The sequence below is a fragment of the Rhipicephalus microplus genome, chromosome X, assembly GCF_043290135.1.
Source record: "Rhipicephalus microplus isolate Deutch F79 chromosome X, USDA_Rmic, whole genome shotgun sequence".
Lineage (NCBI taxonomy): Eukaryota > Metazoa > Arthropoda > Arachnida > Ixodida > Ixodidae > Rhipicephalus > Rhipicephalus microplus.
The window spans coordinates 55,769,212-55,787,866 of record NC_134710.1 but is presented as its reverse complement, the minus strand read 5'-3'; the positions used below and the strand labels follow the sequence as shown (position 1 = coordinate 55,787,866).

Sequence of the window (18,655 nt, the reverse complement as noted above, 5' to 3'; positions counted from 1 at the left end):
AATTCTTCAAGTCCTTGTGATCTCCTTTCTTATGTATTCGGATGATGCTAGCATTCTTCCAAGATTCTGGTACTCTTCCCGTCAGGAGACACCTCGTAAACAGCGTCGCTAGTTTTTCTAACACAATCTGTCCTCCATCTTTCAGCAGATCTGATGCTACCTGATCCTCACCTGCAGCTTTGCCTCTTTGCTAAAAATGATGCAGTCCCTTAAAAGGACGAATCCACCTATCAGGTAAACCAACAAAACGCTACATCGAGGCATCGCCCACGACGGGGGAAATAAGCTTCAATGTAAATACTCATAGCATTGTCATCAAAATGGATGCTATTGAATCATTGCTTCGACGCAGAGATAAAGCGACGCCAGAGATAATGAGGTGTCACCCCTTAATTATGCGATAATTCGTAAAGATAGACTATCTCGTGGGGGAGGCGTAGCCGTTCTTATAAACAAGAAAATCAAGTTTCAGGTGCTCCCCGATATCGAAGGTGCAGAGGCAATTTTTCGCAAGCTCTTTCTGGGAGTATGCACTGTCATTGTAGGTTACGTCTATCCGAGCCCTACTGCAGATATTGACGTCATGCATCCAAGAGCAGGCTAATCTTGTTGGGCGATTTTAACATGCCTGATATAAACTGGCAAACAATGCATTTTCCCTTGGCTTCTTCCAAATTATCCTTGATACTATGTTTAATCTTTATTTGTCCCAAATAGTAACTCAACCTACGCGTACATGTGGGTCTTCATCTAACATTCTAGATTTAATTTATCTCAGTGATCACTTCCCATATGATCGAGTGAAAATTGACGTCACGGATAGTATAGGGGACCATAATCTAATCATTTGTAGTACTATAACTATTCGTGGCACCATATACTACCTAATACCCCAACTACTTATCAGGATTTCTGTAATGATGACGACACCAGCATTCTTGATCACCTCATCGACGAATTTCCTGCCTTTCTAGAACTATCAAATAATGCAACCTCAGACATTGAACAACTATGGCATAAATTCAAAGAAATTGTATTTTACTGTTTAGAAAATTTTTTACCTAGGAAAACAAAAAAGACAAGGAAAAAGAATGCATGGATTAATCGCGAAAGCATTAATGCTAAAAGTAAGGTAAAATGCTTAAGGAAGACATGGAAATTTAATCCCAACAGCACATCTCATTTTTACTGCCATTCGTAACATGAAAAGTCAAATAAAGGCATCTAAAGCAAACTACTTTAACAATATTCTTTCGAATTTCCTAAAAGCTTCCCTTCAGAAGTTTTTTAAACCTATAAAACGAAGTGGGCACCCAGTTTCGTCTGAAGACAACCTCTGTAGAGCAAATCATTTTAATGAATATTTTCAATCAACTTTTACTCTGGATGATGTAAACATTCCACATGTTAACCCATGCAACCGAACACGCTTAGAAACAGCTGTTGTTACTGAACCTGGTCTGTTCAGAATATTACTCAATATCGACGCTAAAAAGGGACTGGGGCCAGACAATATACTTAATATACTCATAAAAAGATGTGCCGAATGATTAGCTAAATACATGTGCTTAATTTTCAATAAATCATTATCAACCTGCAGATTACCACAAGACTTGAAAGTCGCAAAGATCATTCCAGTATACAAGTCTGGTGACATTGCTGAAGTCTCTAATTACAGGCCTATCGCCCTAACCACCTCAGTCAGTAAACTCCTTGAACCATAGTGCTTAAAAGCATAACGGCATACATTGAAGAAGAAAGCAACCTTTCACCTTATCAACACAGCTTCTGAAAAGGTGTATCCACTGTCACCCAACTTGTTGAGCTAATCCACGACATATCACTTAGCATCGATAACAAAAAACAAATGGACCTTCTTTTACTCGATTTTTCAGAAGCTTTCACTTCGCACAGTAAACTCATGACCAAAAATTCCATCAACTCTGGGAAACAGACCCATCATCACCTGGATACAAGATTACCTTACCAAGCGTTTGCAGTTTGTAGAAATTCACCACCAGTCATCTACTCCCTCACGCATCCCATCTGGAGTACCTCAGGGATGTGTACTGGCTCCAGTTCTTTTCCCAATTTTTATCAATGTTCTACCATCTAACATAGTTGTTAAAATTAGATTGTTTGCTGACGATTGTATTTTATCAAGAAATTAACTCTTTTGAGGATAACATAACATTAAATGAAGCCCTACACTCAGTTTCTGAATGATGTACTGAGTTGCAAATGACCCGTAAAGTTAATAAATCCACTGCCCTAACAATTACAAGAAAAAACACATGTCTGAGTTCGCATATACTGCAAATAACATACAGCTAGCTCGAATTCAAGAACACAAATACCTCAGTTTATTACTTACACACGATGTTAGACGGGACCCCCACATTAACACCATCACATCAACTGCCTTAAAAAAGCTCTTCTTCCTCGGGAGACACCTGCGTCTTGCGCCACCTGACATCAAGCTTTTACATATTCAGTTCTCGAATATGCTAACATTGCATACTTCCCGTACACTAAACCTAATATTGATAAACTAGAACAGATCCAAAGGAAGGCCATCACATTTGTATTATTAAACTAGAACAGATCCAAAGGAAGGCCATCACATTTGTATTTAACAAATATAAAGCTTCAGACTCGCAGACTGAATTACTAAAAAAGGCAGGCCTTCTTATCCTTGAAAATATATCCAAGCTAACTAGACTAAAATTCATGCATCAACTACTACACAACCAGGTAAACATTGACACCACTACATATATTTCGGTAACCTCATGTAGACCTACACGTAACACACACTCCATGACATTAACTGAATACACACACCATTCTAACTGCTTTAAATACTCTTACTTCCCGAGAGCCATAAAAGACTGGAATGAACTAGATCTATCAACTGCTAACACTCACTCAATAGACAGGTTCACTACGACGTTCGAAGAACCTTTACTAACACAGAACGGTTGAGTCAAGTTATTACCTGATTTATTTGTGAACATAACTATTTTTATGTACGATCTTCTTTTCTGTTACTCCTTTTTTCTAGTGGAATGATGTTTATATTGTATAACTTGGAGTTAACTTATGCTTGCAATTATGTATTTTTAGCACATTGTTGCAGTACAACTTAGTGTAAGTTGTTTACTGTTTTTTATGTATTCTGCTAAACCCCCCCACTCCTTTGCCTGCCTTGATCTCGTTTGAGATTGGCAGTATTTCTAAATAAATAAAATACTCACATCCGTTGAGGACTTTGCGTACGTAAGGATCCCCTTCTCAAGGCAAAAGAAACGCTGCAAGAGAGCACCAAATGTTTTTGTTAAAAATAAACCTAAACAAGGGCTCAAAATGGACCGATTTACAAGCGGGACTAAAAGCAGAAGATGAATGCTCCATAAGTTAGTCCTAACTGACTATATTATACTGTCCCAATGATACAAAAAAAAATTAACATAAAAGCAAAATGTTTTGTGCCCTAAAAAAATATTCACTTCGTCTTATAGTTTAAAGGCAGGTACCAGGTGAAAAGAGGCACTGTGCGACTTGAAGGACACCCTATCTTACAGTAAGACACACTGGCCATAAAAATATTTCAGTCAAAATAAGAGCCAACCTTATCAGTAGCTACATGCCTTTTTGTTAGCTGAAAATTCAGCTGTGAAACTGCTGATAAGCAGAATAATGAAACGAATACACTAACAGTAGCTGTGTGCCCCTTCAGAGAGATGACACATCAGGGGGCTTCTTGAACCAAAAGAACAAAAATTTGTGTTTTTCAAGAAATTCATTCAAACTATATACTAGAGCTGGTGCTAAAGAAACTGGAACTTCATTTTTTAAAGTCTCGGTAAAGCTTTGAAATGATGACTGCTACCCAAAAGTATATCACCAAGTGTAGTTTCAAATACAATGAACCACAATTTGACATATTAAAAGCACTATGTATCCTTTTACCATGGTACCTGAAGTTCCTTTGTTCCAAAGAACTGGAATGAAATCAATGGTATAGCACAGTGCCTACAGCGTTCTTTTCAATCAAGATTTTGCCACTGCAGCAGAACTACCAACCTAAATAGTAATGCTAAATACTAATTTATTGGGCATGGGTAAATGAAAACATGACAACCAACTTTTTTGATTGCACTCAATTTCTATCAAACTTTCAAATGCAAGTCTTCTACTAGTACTTTGGCTCGTGTTCATAATTTTAATAAACATACAGTGTCACTTTAAAAAATCCGAGCTTCAAGAAATTAAGTCTTGTTTACTATCCTTTGAGAGTATTGTGTAAGAGCTTAGGTAATTATCAGTAACTGACATTGCAGATGTTGGTAGTTTAAATAGAGAATATTAGATAGAGAAGCAGCACAGCATATCAAACGGCCTCCAAATAAATTTTTTTCCCCCAAGAGTAGCCGTGGTTTAAATTTTGTATGGCTGCGAAGAAACTATGCGTGTTTTAAAATGTACCATGTGACTGGGTGCTTGTGTGCAGTGACATTAGCACACTCAAACATTCTCCCAAAGAGCAAATGCTGCTGCATGCAGACAAACGGTATGACCAGAGTGCAAGCAAAAATGACAGTGAGTGCACCCTCTTTTTTTTTTTTTTTTGTTACAATGCCATATTCCAGTTTAAGCTCCTCACTCTCTACATTGTCTTCCAGCTGTAAGAAAGCCGTTCGTGTCAAGTGTAGAAATTCACCACTTATCTTGAATGCCCAACCTGTCTTATTGCTTCAACAAGCAAGCTACCTGGGGACAAATGAAAACCAAGATCACTTTATTTGATTTACTTCCCTTGCCCAAGGCCCATGGATGCCTTCAGTCAAAGTACAGCGATGATTATTCTTGAGCAGCACATTTGAGGGTGCTAGTATCTTTGCAAGCAAGCACCTGGTCATGTGGTGTTTTTATTGTGACAGCAATTATGTGGATACTCAAAGCACACTTTTGCCTTCGCCGTGATGTTGTATATAAAGTACAAATAGATAACATCACCCCACACTTCGTATATTCCATGTACGAGCGAAAGTGCGCAAAGGCTGCTGACGATGCAGAGCAATCGTGCAAGCCATCTTTCGTGGTGTGACAGGTGTGTGTAGATAGGAGCTAGATGTGGAGCTGCAGCCCTCCAGAAGGAAATGCATACTTTGACCGACCCCGCAGTCACACACCCCATATGGCTAGAGGAAATCGGCACACAGCTGATACTTTCCCTTTTCATGTTCTCTACTGAAGATCTTGCCTCTAAAGCATACTTCGAAAGCTTTCTAAGTGATTATTGTTAATGAATTATCAAACTTCATTAAAAATAATTTGATTTGATCATACGACAGTAAACAAGACCAAGTCCGTTGCATTCTCATAATATGCACTTTGCATTCTCAAAGCTTGGCTCGAGTTAAAGACCCTGTAAAATGCAACAGCAAGAAGCCCACCGATCCAATTTTCATGCTTGGAGGAATTCCTACTGGTCAACGGCAGTGCTCTATGTGAATCTGCTCAATGTTCTCAGGCAACAGCCACTGGTGGCCACATCACCACATGATTAGAAAAGAAAGGAGATGTCTCAACTTTGCACTACTTGGGAACCCAATGTGCCATGCCTAACTACAAAATTAGTATTATATGTTCCCAGCTCCACCTTCTAAACACAAAATGCACTCTCTTGCCAACCCCTGAAAGTGGCACGTCGGTGAGAAAGATGCACTAGTTCTTTGTTGTAAATGTTTACTGACTATGAGCACTTGTATCAGTTTTGGTGGATAAAGAGTCGCAGATTTCATGTGGAAGTGATCGAAAGATTCGTGAAAGACAGCTTGCAAGGAGTGCAACAATTTTCAGACTGTCAGAGTGCCAGCAGACAATCCCTTTCAAGCAGTCTAAATGCATGCTGCCAAACCATATTTCTAAACAATCAACACAGTAGTATATACTCACAAGCGAGCTTCTTGACACAAAAATGAACAATCTAAGCAATCAACTTGATGATTGCACCCAGAATCATGCCTGTGAGCATGTTGATTGCTAGAATAACATGCCTGAGAGTGTTTCATCTTGAATGCCACAAATGCTAGAGGTCAGACAGGCACATGCATATTAAATGACAGATTACATGAAAACACAAACTCACCAAAGAGATCATCATTTAGAATACTAGCTTGGTCAAAATGTTTCTCACCAATCCTCTATTTGTATTCATATTTGTTTAAAAGCCTATCAGAACAACCAGTACGAAGCATTCTTAATTTTTATGAAAGGCAATTGTATCAGCAAATTATCGGTCAACATTCACGTTAAGGAACGCTCTTGCACCTGTCAGAATCACACTATGTATTCGATATGCTGAGGTTGCATGTTCTGCTTTGTTAGTCAATCCTCCCAAAGGCACACATGTATTGCTCGACTTTTTATTCTAGAAATCAGTTTGCCAGCCAGTACTATGTGAGTCCCTTCTTTTAGCCTTCCACCATTTTCAAGCATTCCCAATTCAAATGCATGTGACATTCAGTAATGCTCCCATTTTACACAAGTGACAAACCAAACTGAATGAATTTTTTTTTTAATTTGAAAAGAAAGAGTCAAGTTGTAAGAACTACTAGGAGCAATACATCTTGCATTTATTCGAGCCTGGAATTACAACAAATAAAGACAGAAACACACGATGAAAGAAACTTCTGACGCATCTCATCATTTGCAAGCTTATGATACTACAAAAAGACAAGCGTGTATGAAAAGAGGCCCAAATTAACACCACTGCTACATCACTTCCCTCGTACTATTCAGATAACATTGGCATCCTTGATTGATTGATATGTGGGGTTTAACGTCCCAAAACCACCATATGATTATGAAAGACGCCGTAGTGGAGGGCTCCGGAAATTTCGACCACCTGGGGTTCTTTAACGTGCACCCAGATCTGAGCACACGGGCCTACAACATTTCCACCTCCATCGGAAATGCAGCCGCCGCAGCCGGGATTCGAACCCGCGACCTGCGGGTCAGCAGCCGAGTACCTTAGCCACTAGACCACCGCGGCGGGGCAAGAGTGGCATCCTTAATGCACACATTATACATGAATTATTTTTATTAGAGGTATGTCACGTGTCGCTTCTATAATTGACACCAGTTTCTCTTAGCAAAAAACAAAAACAAAGCTGCAAATGTTGAACATGGTGACGATGGTCTATTCAGATAACATTGGCATCCTTAATGCACAGATTATACATGAATTATTTTTATTAGAGGTATGTCACGTGCCGCTTCTATAACTGACATCAGTTTCTCTTAGCAAAAAACAAAAACAAAGCTGCAAATGTTGAACATGGTGACGATGGTCAGACACTAGTTTTCCCCAGCTATAGCACTAACAGTGTTGCCACCTCAGTAGCTATTTAGACACAGCTTCTTGGTAGTAGCTGCCAATGGTGGTAGAAGCAGATGTGCCCAGACCAACCACAGTGAAATGATCCACTACGTGTTAGGTTGCAAATCAATGCAACAGAAGGAATCACCAGCACAAACAGATTAATGCTGGCATAGTCGAATATTAAATTAAAGGTCTAGTAGACAACCCCAAGGTGCAAATATTGTAATGAGGAGAAATATGCACACTTTTGCTAAGTGAACATGCTGCGGCAAGAATTTTGCGAATACGTGCTATAATAAAGAAGTTACAGGGATTACAACATCCGTTTCAGCTACAGTTAAACCTCAATATAACCAAATTGATAAATTCCTGGAAAATTTCCTAACAAAGAGGATTTGGTACGCAGGTTCGGTACGAAAATTCATAAATTAAAACCGCAAATTAAACAAAAGGAGGACTGAAGGCAGAGCTAACCCAAAACACTTAATTTACAATAAAAAACTGCATTACTATCGCGATAGCAATTATATACACACTCTCGGCGGGTTTTTACCGTCGTGGCCATGTAACAAGTGCAAATTGATAACATGCCCTCGTGCTTTGTAACTTTCACGAGCGGGTAAAAGCGCACGAGCCCTGCTGAAGCAGAGGTAAAATGAGTTGACCCATCCCTATTGCCTGGAAATTGTATAACATCACCCGCATGCTAGAGCTGCTGCCGAATGTTCATACAGGAAGTAAACCACCCATCTTGAACAAGCATAAAACAACGCGGGGAGGGGGGGTAATCGCTCGAGCAGCAATAATGAACGATTTCAAGGGCGGTCGCGATCGCTGGCACACTTGCTATCTCGGCGAGTATCAGTGCAGTTTCAAGGTGAAAGGACTGAGTGAAAGGAGCACTTATCCCTGGAGCGGCCGTATTTGCTCATACCAGCGTTTTGTAGGTGTTCCCCGATATCGGATCCAAAAGAGATGGCTGCCAGCCTTACTTCTTTTTAACATTACTGTTTTGCTATCGCATTCATTGCATTGCATTCAACGCGCCGTCGTGTTGGCAGAACTAATTGGCTAATCGCGAAAGCTACCAGCCTGCGAACTCGCAGCACAAGACGGAAACGCGTGACTAGTCGACCTCTGAAGATCCGTCGTCCCCGTCCGTGGTCTCGGAGAGTTTCCATCAGCGCCTAATTTGACATCCCCTCGGTAGTGACGACACGGTTGTCCAAAATTTTAAAAAGTCACAGTTTCACCGCAAGGGTGAAGCAATGAATGCGATAGCAACAACTTGGAATGTAACGCTTAGAACGGCAAGCACATCGAAATGTGCAGCGCGTTGCTCACGCACAAATGACGCATGAAAACAACATACACAGGACGTGATAAAACTAACAACGTTTGCCGCTCGACACTTAATGCGCTGTTTAAACAAAAATGAGGCACGAAACCAAATCACAGGTACAGATATGAGTGCGAACTAACAAGTGCTCCAGTTGTTACTTCAGTGTGTTTGAAAAGCGCACTCTTTTTGCGAACGGCGCCTGTCCAGCGAGCAAAGTGATCTTCGTGCGCCCGGCAACTAAACTCACATAGTTTCCCGGTCAAAGTCGAAGGCACCTGATTCTCCCCGCCAAAGGATAAGCGCGGGTGCACAAGCATTTATCTCCACCCTATCCCATTTGCGGGGCAAAATACACGTGGGAGATAAGCGCAGTCGGTGACTAGTTGGGCGTGACTAGCTGGGAGCGCGGGTGGCTTTTTTTCCTCCCTTTCCTGAGTTTTCATATATATATATAGATATGTGAATAACAGCGGCGGAGGCAAAAAATCCAGTCGAGACTGTCCATATACATAACTGCTATCGCAATAAAGAAAAAGCATACTGAACGTTGTCGGGGGCCACACCATGCACACGCATTGAAACTATGCACGCCAGGGTCGAAAACGAAGAGCGAACGACACGGACACAGAGACCGTGGAAAACTAATCAGTAAAGCGCCCTCCATATGCTGCGTGGCCCCATATATGTGACGCTAAATAAATGTGTGGCACTTTTAACGTGCAAAAGTAGTTTTTTTTTTATGTTGGTTTGAAGTGTGGGGGGGGGGGCACACCCGCGCGAGCAAGCGCGGCGGCGAGAAAGGCGGCAAAGCTGGCTCATTGGGTGCAGGCCCGCCAGACGTGGCCCACATGTCCGCCGCCGCCCCTTCGCGCTTCGGCAAGGCAGCTGCGGAAAATGCAAGCTCATACCAAAATGCCAAAATGCGGAGCGAAATTCCTCGATTGTCTGTGGGCAAAATTCATTATATCAAGGTTGTCTCCCACTGTTACCTTGTTACATAGAGGTCGCAAATACATTTGCTTCTATGGAGCGGCGGCGGGGAATAAAAAAAAACTTTGTTATAACGGGGAATTCATTATATAGCGGTTCGTTATAAGCAGGTTTAACTTTAGTTTCAAGTTTCTGCGCAACCTCACCACCCTTCTCTGCCAAAGAGAGGGGAAGGCTTAGCCCATCGTTGCGAATCCAGCAACTTCCTCAACATGACACGATACATCACCCGTGCGCAGCCAACGTCTGAGCAAAGCTTCTTCCACATGAGCATGTGTCATATTGGCATGGAGAGAAGCGCGGTACGAAGAGCGCCCTTACCCTAGCAGTAAAGTAGCAAGACACCTTTTTATCTCGGAGGCTTTCGCTCTTGCTTTAACGATTTTCCCGGTGGTGTTAAGCTCAACAAAACAGCAGAGGGCAGCACAGGAAAACTAAAATGCAGACTGCACAGCCGAAACTGCACCACTGCAGGGCCAAGAGGCCATTTCTTAGGGCAAAAGACCAACCGACGAGCTCGGTGGTTCATCAAGTTGCCCACAGGCATGCTTGCGTGACTGCGCGTACAAGGGGGATCGGTCAGCCATGGGAATCGTTTTTCGAAATGGAGGGTCTGTGCAGCACTGTAATATTCCGAAAATGTGATTGCCGTGGTCTACTGTGCGAATTGACGAGCTTGTTTGGGGGGGTTAAAAAAAGTTGCGAGCCTGTTTACTGGCCTTTTAAGGAAGAAATTTAACTAGAACAGATTTTGTCAAAGCCTACCATGCGTTCATCTGGTAGCATGGGCATCAGCAGGGTGGTGCAAAAGGAACACTTGCCCCCCCCCCCCCCCTCCGAAGCCACACCAAGCCCAAGCTACACTAGTTCTCTCTCCCTCCCCCAGCCACAATGTAACAAGGGTTTGCACCTCCCCCCCTCAAGAAAAAATCCTGCATATGACCATGTCTTGTAGGTATGCTACAATAATGCTTTCTTAAAGAGACACTAAAGAGAAACATTAAATCAGTTAGGTCTGATAAAATTTTTTTTGACAACTGCAATAACATTATTTCCCAACTATAGGTTCATTATTACACAAAAATTAGTCCAAATTCCTTTCTTGAATTTTGTCCCAAAACTTAAGCATCAAAATCTTGCAATGTTGCCAATTTCAATACTTCTTTTTTTTCTCTCATTTATGTTATGTCTCTGGCTCCCTTGGAAAGCAACATGTAATTCATTTTTACTTAGCGCAGGAACTTCAAGACTGTTACCACATGTATATTTTTTTGTGAATTTTCTAACCTACTAAGCACCTCCTTGCAGCATTATTTGTGTACTTTTCATAACACTAAATAAAAGTGAAGAGTTTTTTCTCTTAAGTGTCACTGTAATGTTACCTCTGCAAAGATAAAATACTACCTTGTGCCATCCTTTAAGAGGCCACTTGCGGCGCTTAAGCAGGTAGCCCTCAAATTTTTTCGGCTTGTCATCACAGCGCTGGCCTGTGCGCAGCCCCTGCATAATTTCCCAGTCAGCTGCTCTGCGACGCCGACTCGAAGCAGTGGCTGATGCTTGCGCATCCGACCGAGCAGCTGCTACATCAGGGGCAGCTCGGCTGCCTGGCTCACTTTGTTGAGATGCTGGGCTGCTCCGGCCAGGGCTGGCATCCTAGAACACACCAATGAAGAAAAGTTAAGCTTCACTGTACAATAACCAATTTCTATGAAGAAGAGTGCATACAACGTCCGAAAATCTAATTTATGATTTTGTCAGATTCAATTCCTCAACTGCGTATTTCTGCATGAAAATAAATTTTCTACAGGTACTACATTCTATCTCACCAACTCTAAAGAAGAAGCTGCAGCTGTTTTCAATCAATGAGATGAGTTATCTAACTGCGTGGTTCAAAAAAAGGAACACGCAACTCTCCTGGAGTGTGCCGCTAATCCTTCTGCAAATCTTCCTTTCATCCAGCACCGCCTAAAGATCCTTTAGTGATGAACAATGATAGATGAGTTCCTCTGCTTTACTTTTTTTTTTTGGCTAGCAGATGAAAACCACAGCTTTGCTGCATTGCACTGACTTAGGCAAGAACTCAAGATCGACCTCCCACTAAGCGGGCAACTAGGAATAAATCCAGGCAATTACTTCCATAACAGGACACAATAAGAACACAGTACATGTAAGTGCATCTTTTAGTGCCACCTCTGCGAGCAACCCAAAAGCTGCTTGACAATGTGTGAATGAGAAGACAGCTTGAATACGTACAGAGTCGGAATTGTTATTGGCAATGGTGGTGGTCGTGGTGGTGGTAGTGGCGGCTGCGGCCATTTCTGCTTGAAGTTCTTCCATGTTGGCACTTTTTCAGAGGGGCCAGAGAGTTGAGGAGTGTGCAAATGGCTGGTGTGGCTCACTGACTACCAGGCCAAGCACTCGGCACATTGCTGCACCCTGCAGCTCCCACTAGTGGCTGACACCCCTCCCTGCATAGAACCACAACAGACAAGAAATGGCTGCATCACACAGGTGAAGTACACTACTTCAATCCATCCACTATTGCAAAAAATGGAAGAGAGGCCTCATGAGCAAGAGCAACAATGACAGGAAAGAAGAGATAAAGACAAAAAAAAGCTATTTAAAATGTACTGTGGCATTATAGAAAATACAACGCAAGTAGACCCTTAACCACAAGTTCGATACCAAGCAAGTCCAAGAGTTTCTGAAAACAACATGCTTCAGATGCACTAGTGACATTAACTAGCCATGTCCACAACATAAATATAAATCCCACCTTTCAGTCATTGCCTCAACGGCATTCAACATCAGCCGATCAAGGTGAAAATGTACACTCCATCAAACGAGAAAAGTAAAGGTCAGCTGGCCTATATTTGCCACATTGTATACATAATTCTCACTTAAATCAATGCAGGGGCCCCAGCATTGACATAATATATTCGGGTAAACTAACTGCCAGTTCTTAAAAGGTTATGAGCTATGTGCAGTGTAGAAAAGGACGTGCCCCATCCACACCCATGGTCGTGACTGACACAGGCTAACACTCCTAAGATTAGATCTCTCATAAAATCTCAAGTATACCACAGGTGTAAATGCCACCATCACTTAATTCACAAAATAGCAAGCATAAAGCAGCGGGCGCGGGTTGAATTCCCACCAGCACTGAGTAGGCTTTTTATCCACTTTTCTTTCCCTTCATTGTTTCGATATTTATTTAGGTAAAACTTTTTATTCCAAGTTTTCCTTGCCTTCATAAGATTGTGACTAACAAAAATTGCGTCCCTTGTCTCTCCTTGTCGATTAACACCTTTGTACACCCTGTGTACAAGGGTTGATTGATATGTGGGATTCAACGTCCCAAAACCACCATATCATTATGAGAGATGCCGTAGTGGAGGGCTCCTGAAATTTAGACCACATGGGTTTCTTTGACGTGCCCTAATATCTTAGCACATGGGCCTACAGCATTTTCGCCTCCATCGAAAATGCAGCTGCCGCAGTCGGGATTCGATCACGCGACCTGCGGATCAGCAGTCGAGTACCTTAGCCACTAGATGACCATGGCGGGGCCATGTAAAAGGGTGTTGGATCCTCTGTTGGGTGATGTGTCTTTAGTCCCAACATCCTTTTGTTTTTTTGTACCACAAAACTATATAACAATTTTTGAATTTGAATTCTTTTTCTGTGCATTTGTCTGATTTATTCTTGGCACACAGTCATTGAGAATGTTGTCACAAAACTTCTCAGAATGACTGCTTTACTGATGTAATTCTTTGCCCACGTGTGCTGAATTCTCTCACAAGGGCAATTTACAAATCAAATATTTAATATTTCTGTATTTCTGCACACTTTGCCTAGCTCTATTCTCTTAGGTTCACTCAAACACCTTTATAATGAAGTGCCCAGTACATTCAACATACTTCACTATACAGGTTAATTTGGTACATAAGGGTACCACTGTAACACTGTCAATGTAACTGCATTCTGATACGTATTTCTGTCAGGGTGTGCTGTGCTAGTACCATGACAAGATGGTTCTTCCTGGCAACGTTAAAACAATGACTATTGTGATAAAAACACTACCGATGTCCCATGCAATAACAGTACTGTGAGAGACACTGTGGAATGAAAGTCTGAATTAAAGTGTGACCTCGTTCTCCTTTTTTTTAAAGTACATCCAAAGCGCAATACACAAAAACCTTATGTAACCTTATTGGAATGCGTCAGCCATTGCTAGCAATAAAACTGTAACCTGGCAGCTTAACCTTTGCTTGTAAGAGTCGAGACTAGCAATCTTGTTGTTTCATGTTGCGGCCCCAAAAGCTGAGTATGGCAAGGAATTTGGAAGTCATAATTCATAAGCCGATGACCAGAAAGGCAAGCTTGCTTTGAATATGATTTTTTATACTACATTTCTTTTTATTTCTCAAATTAGCATAAAGATTATATAAACAAATTCAATTTCATGTTGTGTTAATTAACATGAACAACCTTCATTTGCATTTTACAACACTACAAGCGATGCTCACTGTTGGGCATCTATGAAAAATTTATCATCAGTCAGGTATGATGGCGAGTTAGCTCACAAATTTACAGCAATATTTGACCCCAATGTTTTTGTCACCCAAGAAGCCTATCCGTAATGTCTGCTGAATGCTGACAATTTGAAAAAGCTTCTAAAGTGGTCATAAATGCTATTAACAATAATGTTTTAAGTAGCCGGTACAATAACATACTATTGTAATAAAAGAATTCTACACAGAATTTTATGAAAGTTTTTTCATGAAGTGCTAAATTTTTTTTTTCCTTTCTTGGCTTTATCAAACTAAAAAAATCTTGAATATCTTCAGCCAAATTACCAATTACTCCCCCCTCCCCCACAGTGAGCACATAATTCAATGTAAGAAATTCAAGGTGTGTACGGAACCTCAAGTCCGTCATGCAAATACAACATGGCATCCCCCGTCCTTAACTATGCCCCTGCATTTTCATTGTTATTAAAGTGCCCACTCCTCTCAATGGTATCGAGGTTTCCCTACATTATATGTCTATTAAAAAAATTTTTTTGAGTAGCAAGGTTAACACAATGCCCTAACCTTGAAATCATTGAAAATTGTGAAAACAGCAATGAAAATTGTGAAAAAAAAAAGGCTATAGCATGAACAAGAGGCAAACATAAGTGACAATGTATATATGCTTTTTAATTCTTGCTGCTGTTTGTATCGGAAACAATAAACTCATAATAAACAGAATTCACTTACATAAACTTTCAGATTTTTCGGTCTTGGCACAGGTTACTGTCTAAGTATCTCGTTCATTCCAAAGAATTGCCACAATCTTTAAAAGCAACACAGAAGTGATACAACTGGTTTATCTATGATTATAGTTATACATTTATTTTATGTCCCCAAGTAGTGCAGTAAGTACTATTTATAAGAGACAATGTATTGAAATTCTCCACATTTCAATGGAACACTTGGAATTTAAAACACATTGTCACAATACAGAGGCACCAATGCTTTCCAACCACATCAAACCATGGGTGCTCCTGCCATGAAATAGTATGGAAAGTTGGGCAAGTTGGTTTGAGGACGTTCTTGGAAGTATTTCCGCATGCACACAGAAGACGGGAAAACGAAAGTCGAGAAGACAAACAGGTGTGAACTCACAACTCAGTTTATTGAAAGAAGTACACAAAAGATATATCCCAGGGTAGCTCAAGAGTGCATGTGCATAAAAACAAGCAAGAAAAAAAAAAACAAAAAAACAAACGATAACACACCATAGGAGTAATTTTTTTGCATAAGTGGTATCTAAAACTATTAACAGAATGTGAAAATCAAGTATGGCTCAAAAAGGTGAACTCCTTGTCAGTTAGTACAACCTGGGATATATATTTCGTGAACTTCTTTCAATAAACTGAGTTGTGAGTTCGTGCCTGTTTGTCTTCTCGAGAGCATTTCGATTTCCCGTCTTCTGTGTGCACGCCAAAACGTTTCCAAGAATGCTGCCATGAAGCTTAATATTATAGTATGAATCAAACACTGAAGTTCATCCCGAACAAATGTACGTTTTTAAATTTACCACCATTTAAAAATTGTAGGCAATGGGAAAAAAATATTTTACCAGTCTGCCTAAGGTCTGGTTCAACTGGTTTATTGGGCACTATTTGGTAACAAAGTGAGGAGTTTGGCGAGTCGATAAATACTTGTAACGGGTACAGCATGCCCACACATAAAAGAGGAACAAACAGCTGCTCTGACTGACAAGTGAAGTGCTCATTTGAAAGGAATAGCTATATATACCTAGAAAAAAGCTGAGTGTCATCATGAATTAGATATATGCAGCCGTTCCTTCCCAATAAGTACTCAGTTGTCAGACCTAGCGTTGTCAGACCTAGCGTTGTCAGACCTAGCTGCTGTTTTCCCCAATGTCTTTACGTGCAGTTCCCATTACATTATATGGTACAATGAGGACCAAGTCATAAAACAACACGTATCTGAAATTAAACAAGCATTGTACTGCACAAGAGAAAAATCATAGCTTGATAGTGACACACAAATACATCAGAAAATAGCATAAGATTTCCATGCAACTAAGTGGACTAAACCCCACTCTACTATCAGGCTTTTTAAAAAAAATTATCTTCGAAATGCAACTGCACAAATTACCGCAGCAAAACTACATTACAGAACGAAAGACCTGAATTACATTTCTTATTCAGGGACGCCTGCAGCGGCACTAAAGATAATTCCAACAGGCTCCATTAAATTTCTCTCCTGCGCAACATTTCACAGTGACATCTGAAAAGCATATGAGAAAAGGAAAGCTTTCAATCTGTCTCGCGTTACGGCTACAATATCCACCTGGCAAATGTTGGTCGTCTGCAGCCGATGAATGCTTGCGGACAACCACTAAACAATAGTACACTCCTTTGACACGTCACTCGGGATGATTGAAAGACGAAGTCGGCGTTCGTTGTACAACGGGCAGTATTGTTCCGACGCGGTGCGAGTACTCGCGACTGCATCCAGGGTCCCTATGGAGGAATGAGGTGCAGCCTTCCATTGTTATAGGAGCACATGTTTCAAATCGCTCACATATTTGTTTGTCATTTTTAATTAACCACTTCCTAGGCGAATAAAGCAACGCAGTGCACAGACGGCCAGGCACAGACAAAATTGAAACTAATATAACCCACACTAGCATCGTAGTCGCGCTTATTGTGCGACTTCGTAATAAGTTACTTTTCCACAGGTGTGTTCAAGGTTACCGACAGCAGTACGTGTTCAGGGAAACTCGGCACGGTACTCTTACTCACTCGACAGCACATAATGCAATCGCGGTTCCGCATATATAGAAAAAAAAAATAGGTATATTTCCGATAAGCGTCAGCTACTTAAAGGCGGCGAACGCAAAACAGCCCGTGCAGAACACACGTCAAAGGAACACCATAAATAGTCACCATCCATGTAGTCAATGTGCACATTTCATTTCCCCGTACCGAATGTACCACCGAAGAATTGTCATCGTCTCTATTACTCCCGGCGAGAAGTGCACCACACGATTACACTGGCGTGTCAAAACGGGAACCAACCAGGACAGACGGATCGTGTAACGGTAAACTGCCACAGATTACAAGCAGCCGAGAAATCGCGACTCCGGCAAGCGCTAGGTTAGGCCTAGTAGGCGTTGTAAGAAGCATCGCATCCTTTGGACAACTATGCGGTTCTCGTTAGATTAAAAAAAAAAAAAACCACTGATGACGAACCGAATGACAAGACATGCGCTCTCGACGCGACCCGTTTGTAAATCACGGCAAAAAGCGCTCGCACATACCCCATTCAACCCGCGACTCCTCCTTACCTCGACAGCCGAGCAAGCCGACCGCTTCACCGGAAACAATTTAACCGGAAGCCAGAAACCTCGCGCACCATGCGCGCACCAGCCCCACCTGGATGGAAAGCCTGGCCAACCCAGCCAACGCAGCGTCGCATGAAACTAACGGCTTGAGAATCAATACCGCTGCAAAAGTTTCACTCCGCTCAGTTCTCTGCGTTTATATCCGCTCCACGTTGTCAGTGTTCCTCATTTGTCTCTTTGCCCCGCCGCGGTGGTCTAGTGGCTAAGGTGGTCGGCTGCTGACCCGTAGGTCATGGGATCGAATCCCGGCTGCGGCGGCTGCATTTCCGATGGAGGCGGAAATGTTGTAGGCCCGTGTACTCGGATTTGGGTACACGTTCAAGAACCCCTAGTGGTCCGAAATTTTCGGAGCCCTCCACTACGGCGTCTCTCATAATGATATGGTCATTTTGGCACGTTAAAGCCCACATATCAATCATTTGTTTCTTTGGAAAGGATTTGAAAATAGCAAAGTGTTGAAAGTATTGCATACATGGAGCAGAATGCAAAAAAGCGACACCCCATATGTGTCTCTTTCACGTACACGCTGAAGCGTTAGGAATGCAGAAAATAACATGGGCGAAGCGTTAAAATAACATAATAATTAAAATAAATGCTCTGTTTGTGCCGTCTAGGCGACTTATCAATCACCGTTCACGGCCAGCTGAGTCCATTTGCATTGCATAGGCTACCCCCCCCCCCCCAAGACAAAAAAAAAAAAGTAGAACTTCGCACGAGCACACGCATGACCATGCATAGGTAGACCCTCGCCCCTTCGAAGTAAAATCCTGCCATTTGATAAAGTGGGCAGACCGTCGCTCATCTGTGACATTTGATCCTTTCCGCAACGATCTGTACGGATCAAATAAAGCACCTCAAACGTCGTTCTGAATCTGAATAGGCGCTTTCTACGATTGACTATGCGGAGAGGCGACGCTGCTTAAGCATCTGATCAAAGTTGAATCAGAATCGGTCAATAATTTAGCAACAATATAAACAAAAAGTTAGCTAGACACTTTCGATTTTTTTTA

The 18,655-nt window shown here is 41.6% G+C and overlaps 1 protein-coding gene across 7 annotated transcripts in view; it reads right to left on the bottom strand.

Moving 5' to 3' along the window:
- LOC119176065 (oxysterol-binding protein-related protein 6) overlaps nucleotides 1-18,655 on the bottom strand; it is a 172,712-nt gene that overhangs the window by 71,009 nt on the left and 83,048 nt on the right. For 3 of the 7 annotated variants that reach the window (XM_037427180.2, XM_075876690.1, XM_075876691.1), the window contains exons 1-4: nucleotides 17,589-17,704; nucleotides 11,976-12,190; nucleotides 11,127-11,375; nucleotides 3,258-3,311 (exon numbers count right to left, since the gene is read on the bottom strand). In XM_037427180.2, coding sequence (XP_037283077.2) covers nucleotides 3,258-3,311; nucleotides 11,127-11,375; nucleotides 11,976-12,059 — 387 coding nt within the window. In that variant the 5' untranslated portion in view covers nucleotides 12,060-12,190; nucleotides 17,589-17,704. Of the gene's footprint in view, nucleotides 1-3,257; nucleotides 3,312-11,126; nucleotides 11,376-11,975; nucleotides 12,191-16,588; nucleotides 17,528-17,561; nucleotides 17,705-18,655 lie in introns of those variants that run through there. The other 4 variants (XM_075876688.1, XM_037427179.2, XM_075876687.1 and 1 more) reach the window with 3 other exon arrangements.